The sequence below is a fragment of the Hippoglossus stenolepis genome, chromosome 10 (assembly GCF_022539355.2).
Source record: "Hippoglossus stenolepis isolate QCI-W04-F060 chromosome 10, HSTE1.2, whole genome shotgun sequence".
Classification (NCBI taxonomy): domain Eukaryota; kingdom Metazoa; phylum Chordata; class Actinopteri; order Pleuronectiformes; family Pleuronectidae; genus Hippoglossus; species Hippoglossus stenolepis.
This window is the reverse complement of record NC_061492.1, coordinates 860286-879608: the sequence shown is the minus strand read 5'-3', so window position 1 is coordinate 879608 and position 19323 is coordinate 860286. Positions and strand designations below refer to the sequence as shown.

At 41.9% G+C, this 19323-nt stretch overlaps 1 protein-coding gene across 1 annotated transcript; it reads left to right on the top strand.

The window, feature by feature from the left end:
- Positions 1-10721: 10721 nt before the first annotated feature.
- On the top strand, positions 10722-17550 carry LOC124852597 (sex-determining region Y protein-like). Its single transcript, XM_047341676.1, has 2 exons — positions 10722-10810; positions 16608-17550. The coding sequence occupies exons 1-2, from the start codon at positions 10722-10724 to the stop codon at positions 17548-17550; spliced, it is 1032 nt and encodes a 343-aa protein (XP_047197632.1).
- Positions 17551-19323: the final 1773 nt, after the last annotated feature.

The window sequence follows — 19323 nt, the reverse complement described above, 5'->3', positions numbered from 1 at the left end:
TTATTATATTAATTTATATATATATCACAAGGTTTGGATTACAAGTCCTTGTTTTGTTATCAGACGGTAAAGATGCTTTAATTATATCTTGTGATTATCTGATACTTGTTTTGTAATAATGAGGAAAGAACTTCTGTTTTATTTCATTTATATCTCTTCCGTCTCATTATTACAATGCAAGAATCACATTTTTTTCCTGTAATAAATAAGAGAACTAAAAAATAATTTAGGGTCGACCTGTGCATCACCAATATCTAATATAATTAAGAAATGCTGAGTCATGACGACATAACAATACTTATAATTCTTTGATTCTTGATCAAGTCATTTCTCCGGCGTTTTAAAGCCACAGCTCTTCGAGACAATCAGAAAATTAAAGACACTATGAAAAAAGTTGCTTTAATTTACATTTGAAAATAGAAAAAACTTCCCAAGTTGTGCCTAGAACGTAATGATCGCTTTGACGGGGAAGTTATGGAAACAAGCCACGCCTCTTATCAAGATTAAAGAGAATAAATCATATAAAAGGGGGTCAGATCGTTATGAAAACGTAGAACGGGGGGGTTTCAACGTAGTTTTGAGATTCCGACATACACTCGACATACAACAGCTTAACTTCGATAAGTTCTATCTTAACCAAACATTTGATTTGGCCTCATGTAGGGCACGAGTTATAAATCATAATTCATACACAAGTCAAGAGTTAATCAGGTCAGCAACAAAACCAAGGAAAGCATCACGTTCGTATATCTTCAGCCACAAAACTATTATTTTGTGTCACGTAAAATCATTTCTGAATGAAATCAAGCTGTCGATGTCTTCAGGTTATAGATGTGAACTCTACTAACATTCACAGTATACATGTTGAGTTTCATTTTCTTTTGTTGAGTAGCAACGAGCCAGGATTTCATTCCAAAAACTGAAGGACTTCACAAATAACCCGACTTCATTTTGAGAAGATTCATAACTTTCTGTGACAATGGACTGAATCAGACTCTTCTGAAAACGGAGACGCAGCATTTTGGAATCCGAATCCTCGAACATCTGTGCCAATACAAAACCAAAACCTACAATAGATATTTTATTTTTTCAGTATTTTTCCTGGTTTCAGTTTTTCTTAACGCTGTATTCACACTTGTTTTAAGGTTTTGTATTTTATCATAGTTTCATTATTTTATTTATGTATTTCTTTTCTTTTCTTAAGTTAGATTTTACTGTGTCAGGATCACAGGGAGGAAACGGTAGCAGAGCGCCCCCTTCTGCAGCCGCATGCCACTACGTCACGTCGTTGTATTACCGAGTCTGGTTTTTCTGGGAGAAATAGAAACAAACGCTTTTTTAAAAGAAGAAAGTTCCTATGTTTAAAAGAATAACACAGAATGATGTGTCTGCTCCACCAGAGATTCACCTGAGTGCTTTGTATTCTGTGATTGTTGTTAGTTTCATTTACTGTTCGTACAACCTGAATACACACTGTTCTAGCTTTGTACGGGATATACGATCAGAAGCTTCGCAGAATGTGTTGTACGTGTTTTAAAGTTGGGGAAATGTTACGTCGTTTAGCTGCTACGGCTTCGGAACAGCTCGAGTGATGATGGGAATAACTCTCTGAAGGGAGCGATCTGATTGGTTCAGAGGTCAAACCTGAACGCAAAGAGGAGGGTCTCACTTTCCTCTTGCATTCAATTTGAGCTCCAGTTGCCAACGTGCACTTGTACAACTCCTGAAGATTCCACGAGCTGGACAAAGAACTGATCTGAAACCCGTGAACATCAGTGAGATCAGAACGACCTGAAATGACAGAAACCATCTTTCACAAACATTTATTTAACGTCTACTTTGATATTTTTTTAGTCTAGTCCATGTCCCATCTGCTAACATGGAGGATTTGGCTTCACTTTCGGGACAGTGTCGTGACGTCACCCATATTTACAGTCTATGGAGCAAAGCTAGTTCCCTCACAGCAACAGCAGGAACGAGTAAGACGTCAAAGCAGCTTCTATACGATCGAGCTCGCTCCCGTACGGAGACGCAGGATAGTGTGTATGAGGTTGTTGTGTTTATACGATTCTGCCATAGATGTGAAACTAAGGGCTGTTTCTCTAAAGCCTCCATGGCCTTCTCTTCTTCGTGCCTCTGTCTGATGAACGCTTCTGTCTTCTCTGAAAGTGTGAGCTTCACCGGGAACTCGACTGTCGACTGTCTGCTCTGATTCTCTTTGTAAAGAAGTGACTTATCAAGCATTTGTGGAAATACCTTATTTATACTTGTCTGTACAAATGGTCAGAGAGTGCTGTGTGTGTGTGTGTGTGTGTGTGTGTGTGTGTGTGTGTGTGTGTGTGTGTGTGTGTGTGTGTGTGTGTGTGTGTGTGTGTGTGTGTGTGTGTGTGTGTGTGTGTGTGTGTGTGTGTGTGGTCCAGATTTGACTCATGTTGTGTGGATTTAAATCTGTTTACAAAGTTACGTTATGGGGCCAAAAAGTCGTCCCCATAACGTAAATCATTAAAACCTTCAAGTTAGGTTTACGTCGCTGTTAGGTGTGCGACAGCGTTTGTGAGTCGCGCTGCAATTACACCACCTGAACACTAGTAGCAGTAGAGTTTCTATGCTGGTGTTGAGTGTCTCCTGGTTTCTGGTCCGTTTATTTGCCGGAGATGCGACACGACCATGCCGACCAATCACAGCTCTCTGGTTCACATACAGCGACGCTTTACATTGTAGGGAGGTGCACGTCAGGGTACGGGGGTTTGAGAAGGGTCCACGCCTAAAGACTATAGCTATACAAAGCGTGTTAGCAGCACTTTGTATTCACCGCTAGTAGCTGAGTCATGTGACTGATAATCGTTTACAGAAGTCTCAGCTTCTGTTCAGACTAAAACACAACCCCAGAGTTTTCAAAATAAAAGGAGACCAGCAGCGTTTACACACGTATCAGTTTATCAGTTTGAGGAGTTAAAACTAAGTTTTAAACTAAAGCGTAGAACAGTGGAACGTGGCCACAGGCTCCAGAGGGAGTTTCCAGAAAGTGAAGGTTTCATCAGGTTCTCTTTCAACACACAGAACATCGAGTGAAGAGGAAACAGGAAACCTACAGACACACCTGTCGTCCTTATTGTACAAACATATCATATCGTAGGAGATTAGTAGATCTACACTCCGACCACAACAAGACGGAAAATACAAGTTCATTCTCTCCCTCGGGTGTCGGGGCTCGGCCTCAGAAACAGGGTGAGGCGTTCAGGAGGGAGCTCGGCTGCTGTCGGAGGTCACAGGTCACACTCCCAACTCGCTGGACGGACTACATATCCCATCAGGCTTGGGAACACCTGAAGATTCAGCAGAGCTGAGGAGAGGGACGCCTGGGACACTCGACCTCCACCTTCCACCCGAGCCCGGACAGGTGGAAGACAACGGATGGATGGAGATCACACAATATTAGGGCAGAAATATAAGAATATAAAAACGTTTACATGTTATCTCGTGAGATGAGCTGCTGCCACCTTGGCTTCATGTTCCCTAAAGACATGAACGTCCTGTAGACAAATCTCCATTAGAAGAAGCTTCAAGTATATTTTTGTGGCTCAGAAGTCACATTTAACTTTTGTATAAGTAAGAAGAATTATACACAAGATATAAAGTGTAAATCTTTTCTTTAACAACCACTGCACAAAGCCATTGCTTTGTGTTTGTGCTAAGCTAACCTGCTAACCTTCGCTGCAGCTTTATATTTGACAAATATGATGTATATTTCCCAAAATGTCCCACTATTCTTTTAGAAGAAGTATATTTTTAGCTGTATACTCATTGTATTCAGGAGTAATGTTTACTCCCAGTACCTGAGCTGACAGGACGCAGGATGAGGCTCCAGCTGGTTGGTTGCTCATGGACCATCGTGAGGAGAAACATCTGACTGGTGCCTCCTGGAGGAGTCGCTGGAATCCTGACTGGATATAAATGTGTTTGACTCTGAGCTCAGAGCTGTTTGTTCTCCAGCTCGACTCGTCAACCTGCCTGACGTCTCCACTTCTCTCTTCTCTGGATCGTGTTTCAATAAAGATATTTTGAGTTAAATCTTCTTTCTTCTTGTTTGACTTAACTACTGACACTGAAATATGTCTATTGTTGGACCGTACTTCAGTAAGTAACACAAATTAACACTGTTAGTTCAACATAAGATTTGACAGGTTATATACAGTATATAGTTTATGTTACGAGTATTAGGGCCATGTTGAAGAAGAGAAATCTGAGCTTTTAAGAATAATGTCGTAATTTTGTACTTAAAAGACTTATTAATAAAAATAAATTCATAATTTGAGTCTGTGTGTCATGTTAGATGTTGAATATCAGAGGATCGAGGAATGTGCAGCATCTTGTTAAGTCACACTTTAGTTTAAGCTTCATAAATAATACAATCTTTGATGTTTTGTCTCATCATATCAGGCCTTTGTGTAAGAACCTGAGTTTAATGTGTTTGGTTCTCGTTGGTCATGTCTGGTTCATATTCAAAGAACTTTGGAGAAAAGCTCCCGAGAGCAAAGAGTTCTACTTCAGCTTCTTTCCTGAACAAGAAGAAACATCAGACTATATTCTCGAGATCTCTGAACTTTATTTTTGGGTGAAAAACAAAGGAGAACAATTATTTTTCACGATGGATCAGTTTCAGATAACAGAAGCTAAAGTCCAGCAGACAAACATCAAAACATGAACGTCTGACTTTTCTATTTCATTCTGTCATTTTGACGGTGAGACATTAATATTTACAACTGTATCAGTTTAATGTAAAAGAAATTGTTTTAAATACTTGGGTCTGTTTGTATACATGACAAACTGACACCACCGTGACTGGACAACGAGTAAATATTAAACACATCATGTAGAATATTACACGACATTCTTACAAAAAACTATTTTAGAATTGTAAAGTGCAGATTAAAGCTGTTTCTTTTGCAGGGTTTTATTTTCATATTGTGTATAACGCTGCACACGCTCCTAAAAATCACAAAACTCACTGTACATTTGTAATGTTACAAAAAATAAGAACAAAAACAGCAACACAAGTAGAATAGACACGTTTCTGCAGGTCTCTGTTGCTGCCTGCTGCCACAAGATGGCGCTGCATGAGAGGCAACAGGCTTCAGCTGAGTGTGTGTGTGTGTGTGTGTGTGTGTGTGTGTGTGTGTGTGTGTGTGTGTGTGTGTGTGTGTGTGTGTGTGTGTGTGTGTGTGTGTGTGTGGGTGTGTTTCCTCTTTATCTTTCCTAACAGGCTTTGTCTCAGAGTTGTGTGTGTCTGTGTGTATCTGTGTGTGATTTCCCATGGCATGAGTCTTTGTGCGTTTCCGTCCCCATGTGTGTATTTCTGTCTGTGTCATCTATTTTGTGTTGTGTGTTTCTGTGAGTGTGTGTTTGTGTTCTCGGAGCTGTTTGCTGTGTGTGTTTGTTGCAGACGAAAGCGCCTCCCAACACCTACCGCGGTGCTTGTTGGGACACCGGGGGCCACATGAACACGAACACACACATTTAAGAAACAGCAGACAACAAAAACAAACAAGCCTCCCTATATGCCAATTAAAAAAACAGAGAGAGAGAGAGGGAGGCGGGTTTAAGACAAAAAACTGAATTATTTTAGAGACTGAGAGCGACGAGGCTGAATCCTCCAGATTTCACCTCCGAGTCTGAGCGAGGAACCGACAACCTGCCTCCGAGCAGCCGGCTGAGGAACACAGATATGGATTTTAACCAAAGAGACAAACACTTTGTTCAGTTTATCTTTCTGCTGCAAAACACACATCGATAGCCCAGATTCATGTTTTCACACCGGTGTAACACAGGGGTGAACGCACACACACACACAGTGCAAGAAACACACACACACACACACACACACACACACACACACACACACACACACACACACACACACACACACACACACACACACACACACACTGAAGCCTGTCATGTGTGTAAATGAGTTGTTGAATCAAAGCAGGAATCTCAGTCCTGTTTGTCTTCACACACACACACACACACACACACACACACACACACACACACACACACACACACACACACACACACACACACACACACACACGTATAGTAAATTATCTATGAAATGAACAAATGCTGTATAATAGAACAACAACAAACAAGACATTACATGACTGATATATAAATACATATATATAAATACATATATATAAATACATATATATAAATACATATATATAAATACATCATGAACAGATGTAAATTGTTTTCCAGGTGAATTTATTAAATCTCAGTTGAGTTCAAATCTACTGTGCAGCTGTGGTTAGTTGTTATAAATATTTACATGTTTAAGTTTATTGTTAACTAATAATAAACCTTATGTCAAATATAGGTCATTCGATAGAATGGAGACAGATGAATATTAAAGACCAATAAAATGAACAGTGAAATGCAAATTACACATAAACTGAATTTATATTCAGTTTATAAAATTACTATTCTTGTTATTATTATTACTAAACTATATTTATTATTCAGCATTTATATGAATGATTATAACTTTAAATAGAAAGTTAGTGAATAACAACATTTCTGTTATTTATTTGCTTATTGAAAATATCACTATGTTTAATAACAGTTTTTTGACAACAATGACAATACAAATTTAAAATGTGACATTAACCGAGTCAGATTATTGTATTAAATAAATAAATTAAATGTAAACAAATAATAGAAATGTTTTTATAATTACTTCTGATATTGTTTCTACATTTGTATTGTATAAAATACATGTTATAATACATGTTAGAAATAATAACTTGTGATTTCAATGACACTGACAATGAACCAGGACAAAAAAAACATTGTAATAAGTTGTAATAGATATTAACAATTATAAGAAAGTTAAGTTACACATTTCAACAATTATACATGTTAAAACATTTAAAATACAAAATAAATATGAAGTTCTGACAAAATTAAATATTTCTGTTATTAGTGTTATATTATGAACATGTATCCTCATATTTGTTCAAAAATAAGCAAAGACATTAAAACACAGTTTAGACACAGAATAATAGAAATGATCTAAAGGCTCATTTAAAATAACTTTATTAGGAGTACGATAATTTAAGAGCAAATTAAATCAACCTGTTTGACCACGTTTTACATTTTAAATGTTCCCATAATTAATTTTAAATATGTGTAGTTCAAACTCATCCTCACTCCCTCGGGTTTGATTTCTTTTATTTGGGACGTGGAATCTTTCCGTTTCTTCTCGAGTCTCTTTTCGTTCAGTTGAGCAGAAAAAAGCTTTCGTCTGTTCAGCTGCAGAAAAAACCCCCAGATTCTTTGTGTTGGGTCTCGTTAAGCGTTCGCCTGCTGAGGCAGCGACCGAACCATAAAGAAACCTACATATAACACCTCGTGGTTTATTCTCCAGCAGGAACAATGAGCCCACGACAGGGAAGTGAAGCCGCCTCCATGAGAACCTTCAGGGCCGACCACTAACGTCGGCTGACACTTAAATCACGTTCAAATTTAAATTTAAATTAAAAACAAATTCTTTTAAATCGTCGCTTGAAAAGTCTGAAAGTGAAATGAGAGCAAGCGTTTCTAAAATGGAACGAACACGTTGATCACAAGTGTTGTTTAGTTAATTCTTTCTCCCAAAAGAATATAAAGAGTAGAGTGATTATCATGAATTCATAAATTCTTTATGTATTTTTCTTCTGGTTATTTCTTGATTTCCCGTGTGACAGATCTGCTGCTTCAGCTTTACTGTTTTTATTTCATTTATAAAGATCCTTCTCTTAATTTTCATTCATAAAACAATTATGTTATTCTTCTATATCGGGCCCAGAACACAGCACATGTACATATGTAAGCACTTTATCATATTATTATACATTATAATTGTGTCAGATTTTTTCTATTGTATTTATTACTCTTTGCCTGCATTTTAATTTAATCTCAATATTTTTGTCTGATAACATCTGAAAACATGAGATGTACAATTCAAAAGATTTATTCCTAAATGAAATTAAAATGTGAACAAATATGTTATTTAAAGATTATTGGTCAGTTTTGCTGATATTTTTCATCTCTTTCTTTTTTTTAATATCAATCTTAATGTATTTTTCCATTAAATTGTTGGACACGTGTGAAAAATACAAAGAGTTAAATTTGTCTGTGTTCTTGCTTTAATATTATTTAATTACGTTTGAGCCTTTATCCCTTTTTTTAAACCCTTATTTTCCTGCTGTGATATTTGGTTAATCCTGTTATTTATCTGTGATTTATTCAAAGATAATGTTTCCATAGTATTTTATAAATGCAAACAGAAGCTAAGATCATTAATCTCTGTGCATTGATCTCAGATTAATTTGAAATGTACCTGCTACTTTTGATTTCCTCCCTGCTCTTTCAGGTATTTCCCTTTGTGGTTTATTGTGTTTCCTCTGCTCCGTCCTCTCTTGTGTTCACAGCTGAAATCTGCTCACACAAACCTGAGCGCACATTTCACACAGATCTGCATTCATCCCTGTGTTGATGCTGCTGCTGCTTTTACTTTGCACTGCTGCCTGATTCTATTGTCTCTACCTTTTATTTCTATTTTTACATGTTGTGTTCCCGTGTTAGTCAGAGCGCTGAGGCGAGCTGTCAGCTCGACGCCGCGAGGCAGAAAAGTCTGCAAACCAGCAGCCACCATATGTCTCTCGCTCCCTCTCGTTTTCTCGCTTCATTACTCTCTCTCTTTTCATCCCCCTTCTCTCTTTCTTCGTCCTTCTTGCTGTATTGATTTATTTCTCCCTCTTTTTTTTAAGACTATTTTATTTCTCCTTTTCTTTCACTGTAAAATTCTTCTACGTAATTTCTTTTTGCTACAGATTCTGGTTCAGTTTTACCTGATCACCGTAAAATGAAAATAAACGCAGAGTATATCAAAGTGAATGTGTGTGTGTGCAGCAGCGATGTGTGAACCACACTAACACGTATCATGTTTATTTCTCCAGTCTGATCTGACTCGTCCAGTTCTGTAGTTGACTGTGACTCACGCTGTCCGGCTGCACTAAACACTGCAGCAGCTCACGTGAATTAATCTCCTGCAGGAAGAAGTCTGCAGGTTGTTTGACTATAATAATCATCTGTTTGTGCTGAAATAATAATTGATATTTGTTTACGATAATTTGATCAAACTTTATCAGGAAAATGCACAAAACTAAATGGACAAAGCTCTGAAAGGTCGATTTCTGACTCTGAATTGCAGGATTAGTGAATAAAGCAGGACCCCCCTTCGTCAATATCTTACTGTACGAGGTCTAAAGAGCCTGATGAATTTGCAATTAATCAAATGATCAAAACTAATTAACCAGCAGTGAACCTGGGACTTTGAGGAGCCCAGTGGGTGTGGGCAGGTTCAGCCTCACACGAGTTGGAAACACAGCAGAGTCCGATCCACCAATCAGACGCCTTCTGGTGGTTCCTGTGCAGGTTGTAAACAAACGGGCGGTTTGTGGCCGAGCACCAAGTCGGACGCAGTCGGCTTTAATTCATTAAACTGGGCTGATTCCTATCTGTTCTGTCTGTGTACTCTGTGTACTCTGTGTATTTACTCTGTGTATTTACGTTCTACTTCTGTAGGTTTGCTTGTTTATTACTTTCACTGACTTTGTACTGTCCTCTTTGCTGCTGGACCACAACAAATCTTATCTTATCTTATCTTAAGGTACAAAACAGGTGAATGACGACACAACAGTCCGTCTTAACTCGCCGTGTGAAATTATTATTTACACATGTAACCTGCAACAGTAAATTTTGAAGGACACATTATTACTTCATGCAAAATGTTGAAAGTAAACTGCAACGACACACGTCCTCTGTTTTCAAGATAAAACATCTGCTCACGTCAATATTAATTAAGACTTTTATGAAACTTTATGATGATTGTGTTCCGGCAGCTCTGTGGCAGCTCTGTGGCTGAAGACACGATGTGATTGTTAAACCCAAACCACAATCTGTCCAGCGTCTTAAACAAAATGCTTCTGAGGCCTAAACCACAGACGGGAGTGAAACTCTGGAGTCGATGCTCCTCCCCGAGCACCTCCCTGAGGAGCTGTGTGTGGAGCCTCCTTCAGTCTGAACACAATCCAGACGCTGGGCAAGTTCAGCTTTCAACATTACTGGGAAATATTTAAGTTCATGTGTTATCATCTTCTAACGTAGAGAAACAGGCTTCAACAGAACCTTGTGTGCACCAACGTTCTTTCTCCACTGGGGACAAACGCGGGTCCCGGTCGTAACAGTCATCAAGAAAGTAAGGCAAAGCATTTTGATCACCCCCTAGTGGCTGGTTGCAGTATAGGTCATAAAACCCTGCCTCCTCCATGTGGGTAGATGGGACATCGACTAAACTAAAAAGTCCAATTTCATGTAAACAAAACATTCTTCTCCGATTTGGTTTGGTTTTAATCAGTTATTTCATGATATAAAAATGGACTGAGACGTTATGATTGACAGCTGAGGCTGAGTCGTGATTGGCTGCACGGGATCTGGCTCCGGACGACATGTTCAGTGGAAGAAGGCAGCGTTAGTGGGAGGAGGCGATTCAAAGATTCAAATCGTCATTCAACTTTTGCAAGTTGAAAACGTTTCAATCTGAGTGAAGGATTCCTGTGATCTTGTGTCGCTTCTCAGCATCGAGATTCTCCCGACGTCCCTGAGGATCAGACATGGAGGACGAACCCATCTTTAGCGTGTGTGGACACCCGGGGTCGTACGATACGAGACGGAAGTCGGATCGTCTGACGAGTGTCCACAGGTGAAAACAGAAAAGTCCGAACAACAGTAAAACCACCGGGTGAGTTCTGGAAACATGTTCCTGCTGTTAGCACTAGCGTTAGCCCCGTTCCACAGGTAACCTGTCAGCTCTCCAGACGTTTGGTCTGAACGCATCATCAGGAATCTGTAGCCACTCAAACATTTCTGCACATGATCCTGTATAGATTAAAACATTATATCATCTGTAAGTCTTAAGGAAATAAAGTTCTTTCTCAAACACGATTCTGTGTCCTCTCCTTTGCTGTGAGGGAGAAATAACAAGCGTCATGAATCTGTCTCTCTCGCCCTGTCACCGTCTCACACAATCTCTCTTCCACTCTTTGTCTCTTTGTCTTCATCTCTCGCTCTTCTCTCCCTCCTCTTCACCCTCTCACCGTCTCTTACTTTGCTCTCTCTCTCTCTCTGTATCTCCAGCTCCTTGTCTCCATCTATTCTCTCTCTCTCTCTCTCCCTGGCAGTACGAGGGATGATGGGCTTGTTGCCGTAGTAACTCCCTCATTCAGCTCTGTTGGCACCAGCAGCATCACCCGATGACGACACACAAATATAACAGTTTTCCCACGTCGACATGATTTAGTTGTGTCTGTTAGGAAACAAAATGAGACTAGAAAACATGAGCACCCTTCCTTCCTCCCTCCCTCCCTCCCTCCCTCCTCCCCTCCATCCATCCCTCCCTCATCCCCCCCGTCTGTCCGCCATGCTCGCTCACATGTTGATTACACACGGCGGCAGAAAAGACAACAGACGAGTAAAAACAAATGAATTGAGCCTCCCAATTATCGCCTTGCCGCGGAGTGGTTTTTCATCTCGGGGCGGCTGCTTCTGCTCTCAGATGTTTGTGGTTTCATCGAGCTGAGATGAAACATTATTGATCGCCGTGGGGGGGGGCAGAGAAAATGACCTGATACAGACGACGGAACACAAATGAGACAAGACAGGACGAGTCTGTCGAGTGTTTTCATCTTGGTTTCTGTTTCCTCCAAAACAAGACTTCACATGATTTTAATAACTGATCTTTACCTTCACTACACAAAGAGTCTGTGGATTCTTTATCACTTTTATAGAAATGGTTTTTACAGAACATGTTTTTACAGAACAGACACCCGTCTTCATGTCCACTGCACTAACTGAACTTCAGACTAATCCAAACCACGCCGGCTTTATAAAGCATGTTAATGTGAACATTGATCACCCGGCGGCAAGAGGCTCAGACTTTTTTACGAATGACATATTCAAAATGTGTTGTTATTATTATTAGTTTAATTCAAATAAAATGTATTGCCTCACTATATATATATATATCATATGTCACATATAGCGCACAAAGCGAACATGTGCATGAAACGTTCTGAAGGTTCTGTGTGACAGAACTAAACGTCAGAGTCGGTTGCTTCACACATTTTCAGCAACTTTTCCTGCAGCTCCCTCATGAGATGGAAAATGTGAACATAAACTTTCTTTAACCAATCAAATTATATTTGTAAAGCCCATATTCACAAATCACATTTTGTCTCATAGGATTTAACAAAGTGCGACATCCTCTGTTCTTAACCCTCAACAAGAGTCAAACTACTAAATAAAAAAACTTTTAAACAAACAGAACTTTGTCTTTAAACAGAGAACTTTATGTCTTCAGTCATATGAAACTATGTTTTAAATCATAGAGAACTTTATGTCTTCAAACCTAAAGAATTGTTTCTCTTTACTCGTAAAGACCTGTGAGGACGGAGGAGAAACTTGGCCTTTCTCTCCTCCGTCACGCGATTTAAAATAAAGCGTTGGCTGCTGTCAATCCTGAAGTAATCGCCTGCGAGGAGCAGCGGTGAGGTCGTTATGACTGCTCACGATCTGATTGGATGAATTAGTGACCGTAGTCGTTAGCGGCTGAGCCTTAGACAGACTCTTAATGTCTCTGTATTAGCACTAATGGAATGCAATTTCAGCTCTGCCTCTGCTCTCCGTCACCCCGCCCGGCTGCGATCTTGCGGGGGCACCGCTGGACGGTCGTCTAGGTAACTGTAATCACCGTGCTGACGCCCAGTCCTCCTCCTCCTCCATGAACTCGTCCGTGAGACAGAGGAAATTAGAGATGCTCTTATTAAGAGTCTGGTGCTAAAAGAAAATGACCAATATTCGTCCTCAGGCAGGGAAATGATTTGAGCTGCAGCCAGTTTTGTGAAGGAGCAGCGGGGGACATTAGCTCGATTAAGGCCAAATCAGACCTGCTTCCAATTTGATGAGAGACGGGAAGATAATGGCTCTCAGAGTGGCTCCTTGTGCAGCTCCAGCCGTTACTGAGAGAATTAAACCACTCTTGGTGTCTATCTGTCAGGGTGACTCCACTCCCCCGACCAATCACAGATGCTAGCTGCTAAATTAGAAAGCTAATATAACCTTTTCTCCAGGGAATTACTTTCATATCCGACTAGTTTTCATTAGCTAAACAATTTTTTTGGGGGGGGGGGGATTGTGTTTTTCGACTTGTACCACAACTGCAGAGAAAAGATTCAGGCTTCTGTTAATATCAGGGGACATCAAACACAGCTCTCATGTTGAACCACCGGAGCTCAGGGTCGAACCTCCACGTCTCAGTTTGTCATCATCTAAACCAAGCTCATCAGAAACACTTGAACAAACATCAGAGAGAGAAGAACCACCTGAAATGACACACTGCTTTTTAAAGTTTGATCATCTCCAATCTGCTAACATGGAGGAGGAGAGATGTCTGACCTATACTGCAGCCAGCCACCAGGGGGTAATTGAAATGCTAACCCTAACCCTAACCCTTTACCGTTGGGAGCCGTCACTTCCTCGGTCTTTACTGTCTAAGCCTGCGTCAGGTCGGAATCGTAAATTGTGTTCGTACCCGAAACAAACTTCAAAATATTCGAACATTGGTGAAGTTCTCCTAAATCACTTCAACACACGAAAACCAAAGTGTTTGTACAAAGGCTTCTTGTGCCCATTGTGAGAACACAGGGTTTATATCAGCAGAGGACAGATTCACATCGGCTTCAGGAGCCGAACGATGTTAAAGTCTGCAGACGTGAGCAGACACTCACTCTACGATCCAGAGAGAGACGCTGTTCACAGATCAGTTCACAGAATCCAAACTCTTTGTGCGGGCGTCGTCATAAAAGTTGCGTGGAGAGAATAAAAGGCTTGAAAGAAAATTAATTTAAGTTTCATTCTCGGAAACAAGGTTTCACAGCTGATGTCAAAGTTTCTTTAATTGACTTTAATTGAAATTTATGTTGAAAAGTAATTTCAGAAGCAAATTTAGACTTTGGAGAGAAAAACAACACAGTCATTAAAATCCCACCAGTCTCCTGTTCTCACTCATTACAACGTGTTTGCTGGAAATGATATTGTAATTGCACTAACAGAGTGATGCGCTCAATATTTGTTAAAGCACTGAAACAATATTATATTTTATATAATTATATTTTTCTGTCTAAAGGGACGTGGTGAACATGTCTCTCTACAGAATATGAGTCATTTTGTAGAAATTAAATGTGATATGGTCCATATGTTTGAGATTTGAATCAGTGTCTGTGTTCACTGAGACCAGCTCAGCCAACAAGGAACATAAATAAAAGAGATTCTGTTTCATCCACTGACAGATTCAAATCTAAAAGGGTTTCAGCTCCTCATCAGTAATAATCCGTCCACACAAACACACCTGAAAGGTCACGTGACCACTCACGTAACACCGGTCATGTGGTGTAAACAGGAAGTAGATTGTTTACTCGGCAGTCGGTTGCTTAGTTATGGAAAATACCACGAACGAGGAGCAGCGATGTCTTCAACACTCGTTCACCGCTGGTAGTCGAGTCATGTGACTGACGAGAAGCAACCAGGGAGAGGAAAACACCAGACCAGCAGCGTCGGCCGGGCGTAACCATAGCAACTGGGCTGCATTCAGGACTAAAGCGTGTCAGCGTGGATGGAGCTGGATGGAGCTAAAGATTCAACCTAAACTTTTATCTCTACAACACAGAAGTGACAGAACACCTGTGATCACCTGAGACGGACGTTAACACACCGGGGCCACGAGGCTCGAACCACTCCTCCGCCTCGTCATCCGGACGCTTTAGGCATTATCCAGATTTGTTTTATCTAGCGCCCCCTGTAGGCCATGTTACTTAGACCAGTGGCCTCTATGCACCGCGGGTGTTGCTGAAGATTTGATGCTGTAAAACTAAGTGAGACGGAGGAAACTAAAACCAGGAGACATCAGAGTAACTGGACATGACCCCTCTGGCTCCTCCTCCTCACTGTTTACATCAAACATACTTTTTTCCCTGCCTCGGTTCCTCCATCTTGTTTTCACGCTGCCCATTTCCTGTCTCTCCCTCTTTCTTTTGGTTGAACACACACACACACACACACACACACACACACACACACACACACACACACACACACACACACACACACACACACACACACACACACGGTCCAGATTAAACAGTCTTGTGACATATAGACGGGTCTGCGGTCGAGGCCGGGCGGGGCTGAGCGCTGTCACATGTCAGCGGCGAGGGCAGCAGCTGATTGGTCGACTCGTTAAGCGGGGGCAGCTTTACATGTTGTGTTTCCCCACATCAAACACCTTTTCAACCCGTTGCTTTGACAACCGCCAGCCAGCGGCTGATTGGAGACGACTGAGGCAGGTCCATCCAGGGGCTTTCACCCGTCCTCACTCCGGACTCGGGTCTGGTTGATAAAAGGCTCCAGAGGAATTTGATGATCTGGTTTAATGGTGGTGTCAGCGCTGAGGCTCGGACATGCTCATTTAAACTCTGCTCAAACGACTCTAATTGTTTAAAGTAAATCAAATGCACGGAACGGTCTCATACTTCTGAGGTTTATTGGCTCGACCAATCAGGAGTCAGTGTCAGCTGTCAATCATAACGTCTCAGCTCGTTTTTATGTCTAAAAACCAAACTGATCAGAAACACTTGGACAAACATCAGTGAGATGAGAACGACCTGAAACATTTATTTAACCTGATGTTCCTTCTGCTAACATGGAGGAGGCGGGGTTAATCACTTATACTGCAATAATAATACTAATAAATGTATTAATAAAATACAAACATATTATTAAACGTATAAACATATTGATAATATAAACATATTATTACGGTTGGTGAGTGGCGTTGTTAGAGACTAAAGGACGAGGTGACCTGTGACCTGTGTTTTTTCAGGATCATTTTCTGTGGCACACGGTCAAATACGTGTTTTCTCTTTCAATGCTGCTCCTGCAAATCCTCGGCCCTGAAGAGAAACTCACTTGAGTCATTAAATGAATCATTAAAATATGTGGAGACCTGCTCTTAACTTTCTTGTTTCACAGGAAGATAAATGAGCGTCTGACGGAGTCGGAGTGATGCCGAGTTGATTTCGACTTTGGCCTCTCGGAGGAGGTGAGACGCCCACGCTTGTTTGAGCTGCCAGAGCCTCGTCTGTGAAAAGGTATTTAAAAAGTTTGTTTGTCACGTGACTCTGACGGAGGACTTCTGCCAGACTGCCGGTTTCTGCAGGTGATTCTTTACGGGAGAAGAACAGATATATTTAGATGATCATCAGCCTCCAGGCGACAGGATGAATGGATTTCTCTCTGAGCAGCCACACTTTGTCTGATCGTCATCTGTCAGCGACCTGCAGCCGGCTCTTTGACTCAAGCACCACTGCATGGAAGCAGATTTCAATATCAATATTCACCTGAATAAAAATAATAAAGGATGTTTGTTTTTTTCACGACCTGCGGAGCGAGCGGCAACAACAGCTGGCGGAGGTTCAGACTCACCGAGGGCTCAACAGCCACCAATTCAACAGCCACCAATTCAACAGCCACCAATTCAACAGCCACCAATTCAACAGCCACCAATTCAACAGCCACCCATTCAACAGCCACCCATTCAACAGCCACCAATTCAACAGCCACCCATTCAACAGCCACCCATTCAACAGCCACCCATTCAACAGCCACCCATTCAACAGCCACCCATTCAACAGCCACCAATTCAACAGCCACCCATTCAACAGCCACCCATTCAACAGCCACCAATTCAACAGCCACCAATTCAACAGCCACCAATTCAACAGCCACCCATTCAACAGCCACCCATTCAACAGCCACCAATTCAACAGCCACCAATTCAACAGCCACCAATTCAACAGCCACCCATTCAACAGCCACCCATTCAACAGCCACCAATTCAACAGCCACCCATTCAACAGCCACCCATTCAACAGCCACCCATTCAACAGCCACCCATTCAACAGCCACCCATTCAACAGCCACCCATTCAACAGCCACCCATTCAACAGCCACCCATTCAACAGCCACCAATTCAACAGCCACCAATTCAACAGCCACCAATTCAACAGCCACCCATTCAACAGCCACCCATTCAACAGCCACCAATTCAACAGCCACCAATTCAACAGCCACCAATTCAACAGCCACCCATTCAACAGCCACCCATTCAACAGCCACCAATTCAACAGCCACCAATTCAACAGCCACCAATTCAACAGCCACCCATTCAACAGCCACCAATTCAACAGCCACCCATTCAACAGCCACCCATTCAACAGCCACCAATTCAACAGCCACCCATTCAACAGCCACCCATTCAACAGCCACCCATTCAACAGCCACCCAGCCTCCCTGGTTTCACGCGACACTCCGGTTCAAGAGGAAGGTTAAAGCTTCACCACTCAGAGAAGCATCATTTCTCCTGCTGCACTTTAACCAGCAGTTTTCAACCCGAGGTGAAATCGGTGCGTTTCAGGAAGTTCACTGCTTCATCCACAATAAACACACGATCACACGTCTGAACTGATCTGAGGCGACAAAATCGTAGAAACTGGATTAAAGAACTGGTCCGTTGTGTTTCAGATTCACTGGTTGTTTGCATCTCCTTGTGACAACAACAAAATAATACACAATAGTGTAAACAACATATGATTAGAAAACGCTTACGGTTTCCAGAAATGTGTCTTTAAATAACTGAATATGAATCGACCCGGTACCTAAGTATTCCTTTATATCATATTAATAACCATAGAGGGGATTAACTCGTTTTCTTATACATGTTATTTTTAGGAGTTTCTGTCCCACTGGTGTTTCTGACTGTTTGGATCCAAACAGGCAAAGTGTTCAGGTCAGAGGTCAGACATCTCAAATACGTCTGCTAACCAGCCATCAGCTGATTGGAGGCGGTTGGCGCTGGTGATACTGGTGATGGTGGGGTGGATGGGGGGGGGGGGGGGATGGGGGTGTCCATCCATCCATCCGTCTAAATCAGCATTAATCAAGACGGCTCCGCTCATTCCTCCTCGTATCAAATCAGACAAATGATTACTGGCATTCAGCCGTTGAGAGCTGTCGACGGCGAGGGGTCGAGCTGCGCCGCAATCAGACCGCTGCTCGCTTCCTGGAGATGCCGGCACAGAATCACAGTGTTTTTCTTTTCTTAACTAATCGTCTAATAAAAAAAGACAATGATTGACGTAGAGAAAATAGAGGAATTGTGTGTTTCTGTGGGAATAAACGCCCTGAATCTGCACATCACCAACCTGAGGCCCAGAGCATTTAGATCGGCCTGAAAATACTCATCATTCCCTCGTATCTCAATCAAGCTCTGTTCCAGCAGAGATAATTTCATTCCACTGTGGTGTAAATAGAGCAGACTGCCCCGAGCACAGAACAAGGAGACAAGGATTAATCAGGAGTTTGAGAAGGACCTGCAGGGACGGACGTTTGTCTTTAGGAGACGGGACGTGTTGGCTTCCTTCATTTTCATGAACACACTGTCGACACTGTCTCACTGGTGACGTGACTGAATTACAGCCAATTTACAATCCACTGTGTGTGCGTGTGTGCGTGTGTGTGTGTGTGTGTGTGTGTGTGTGTGTGTGTGTGTGTGTGTGTGTGTGTGTGTGTGTGTGTGTGTGTGTCAGTCTAACTCTCCAGATATTTTTTCCCACGCTCCACCTGGTCCTCCAGGTCTCTGGGTGCCTGGCTCACCACACTCCCCAGGGACGGGCCATGGTTTTGGGCCACGCTACCGCCGCGGCACCCCGACGCTCTAATCCCTGCAGGGATCAGCTCTGAGAAACAACCAGAGAAGCTTCTCCCAGACCAACCAGGCTGTCATTAAATCACTGATCTGGTCATTAGAGGCCGGAGGCCGTTAGTCACAGTCGAAGGGACACGACTCGCACTTTAAAGTGTCTTGTAATAAAGTGTTGCACCGAACAAATACACAGAAACAAGTCTCCTGGAGCAGACTTGTCAGAAACAGACAACAGAGGAGTTGCTCCTGGGCTGGAGGAGCAGGACGAAGCAGGAGGAGGAGGAGGTCCACAGGGAGTCCCGTGCAGCTCAGTCTGACAGTGGGAATGTTTGGTGTTAGCCGAGCGAGGCGGTGCGAGCACAGGTGACAACAGATTGCGTTTCGGGATAATTGAAGGATCG

What these genes read in the sequence shown, in the direction of transcription:
- LOC124852597 (XM_047341676.1), top strand. Translation starts at nt 10,722, where the DNA reads ATGGAGGACGAACCCATCTTTAGCGTGTGTGGACACCCGGGGTCGTAC. An exon ending in CGTCTGACGAGTGTCCACAG is followed by an intron (nt 10,811 to 16,607) that starts GTGAAAACAGAA and finishes CGACCTGCGGAG; the next exon opens with CGAGCGGCAACAACAGCTGG.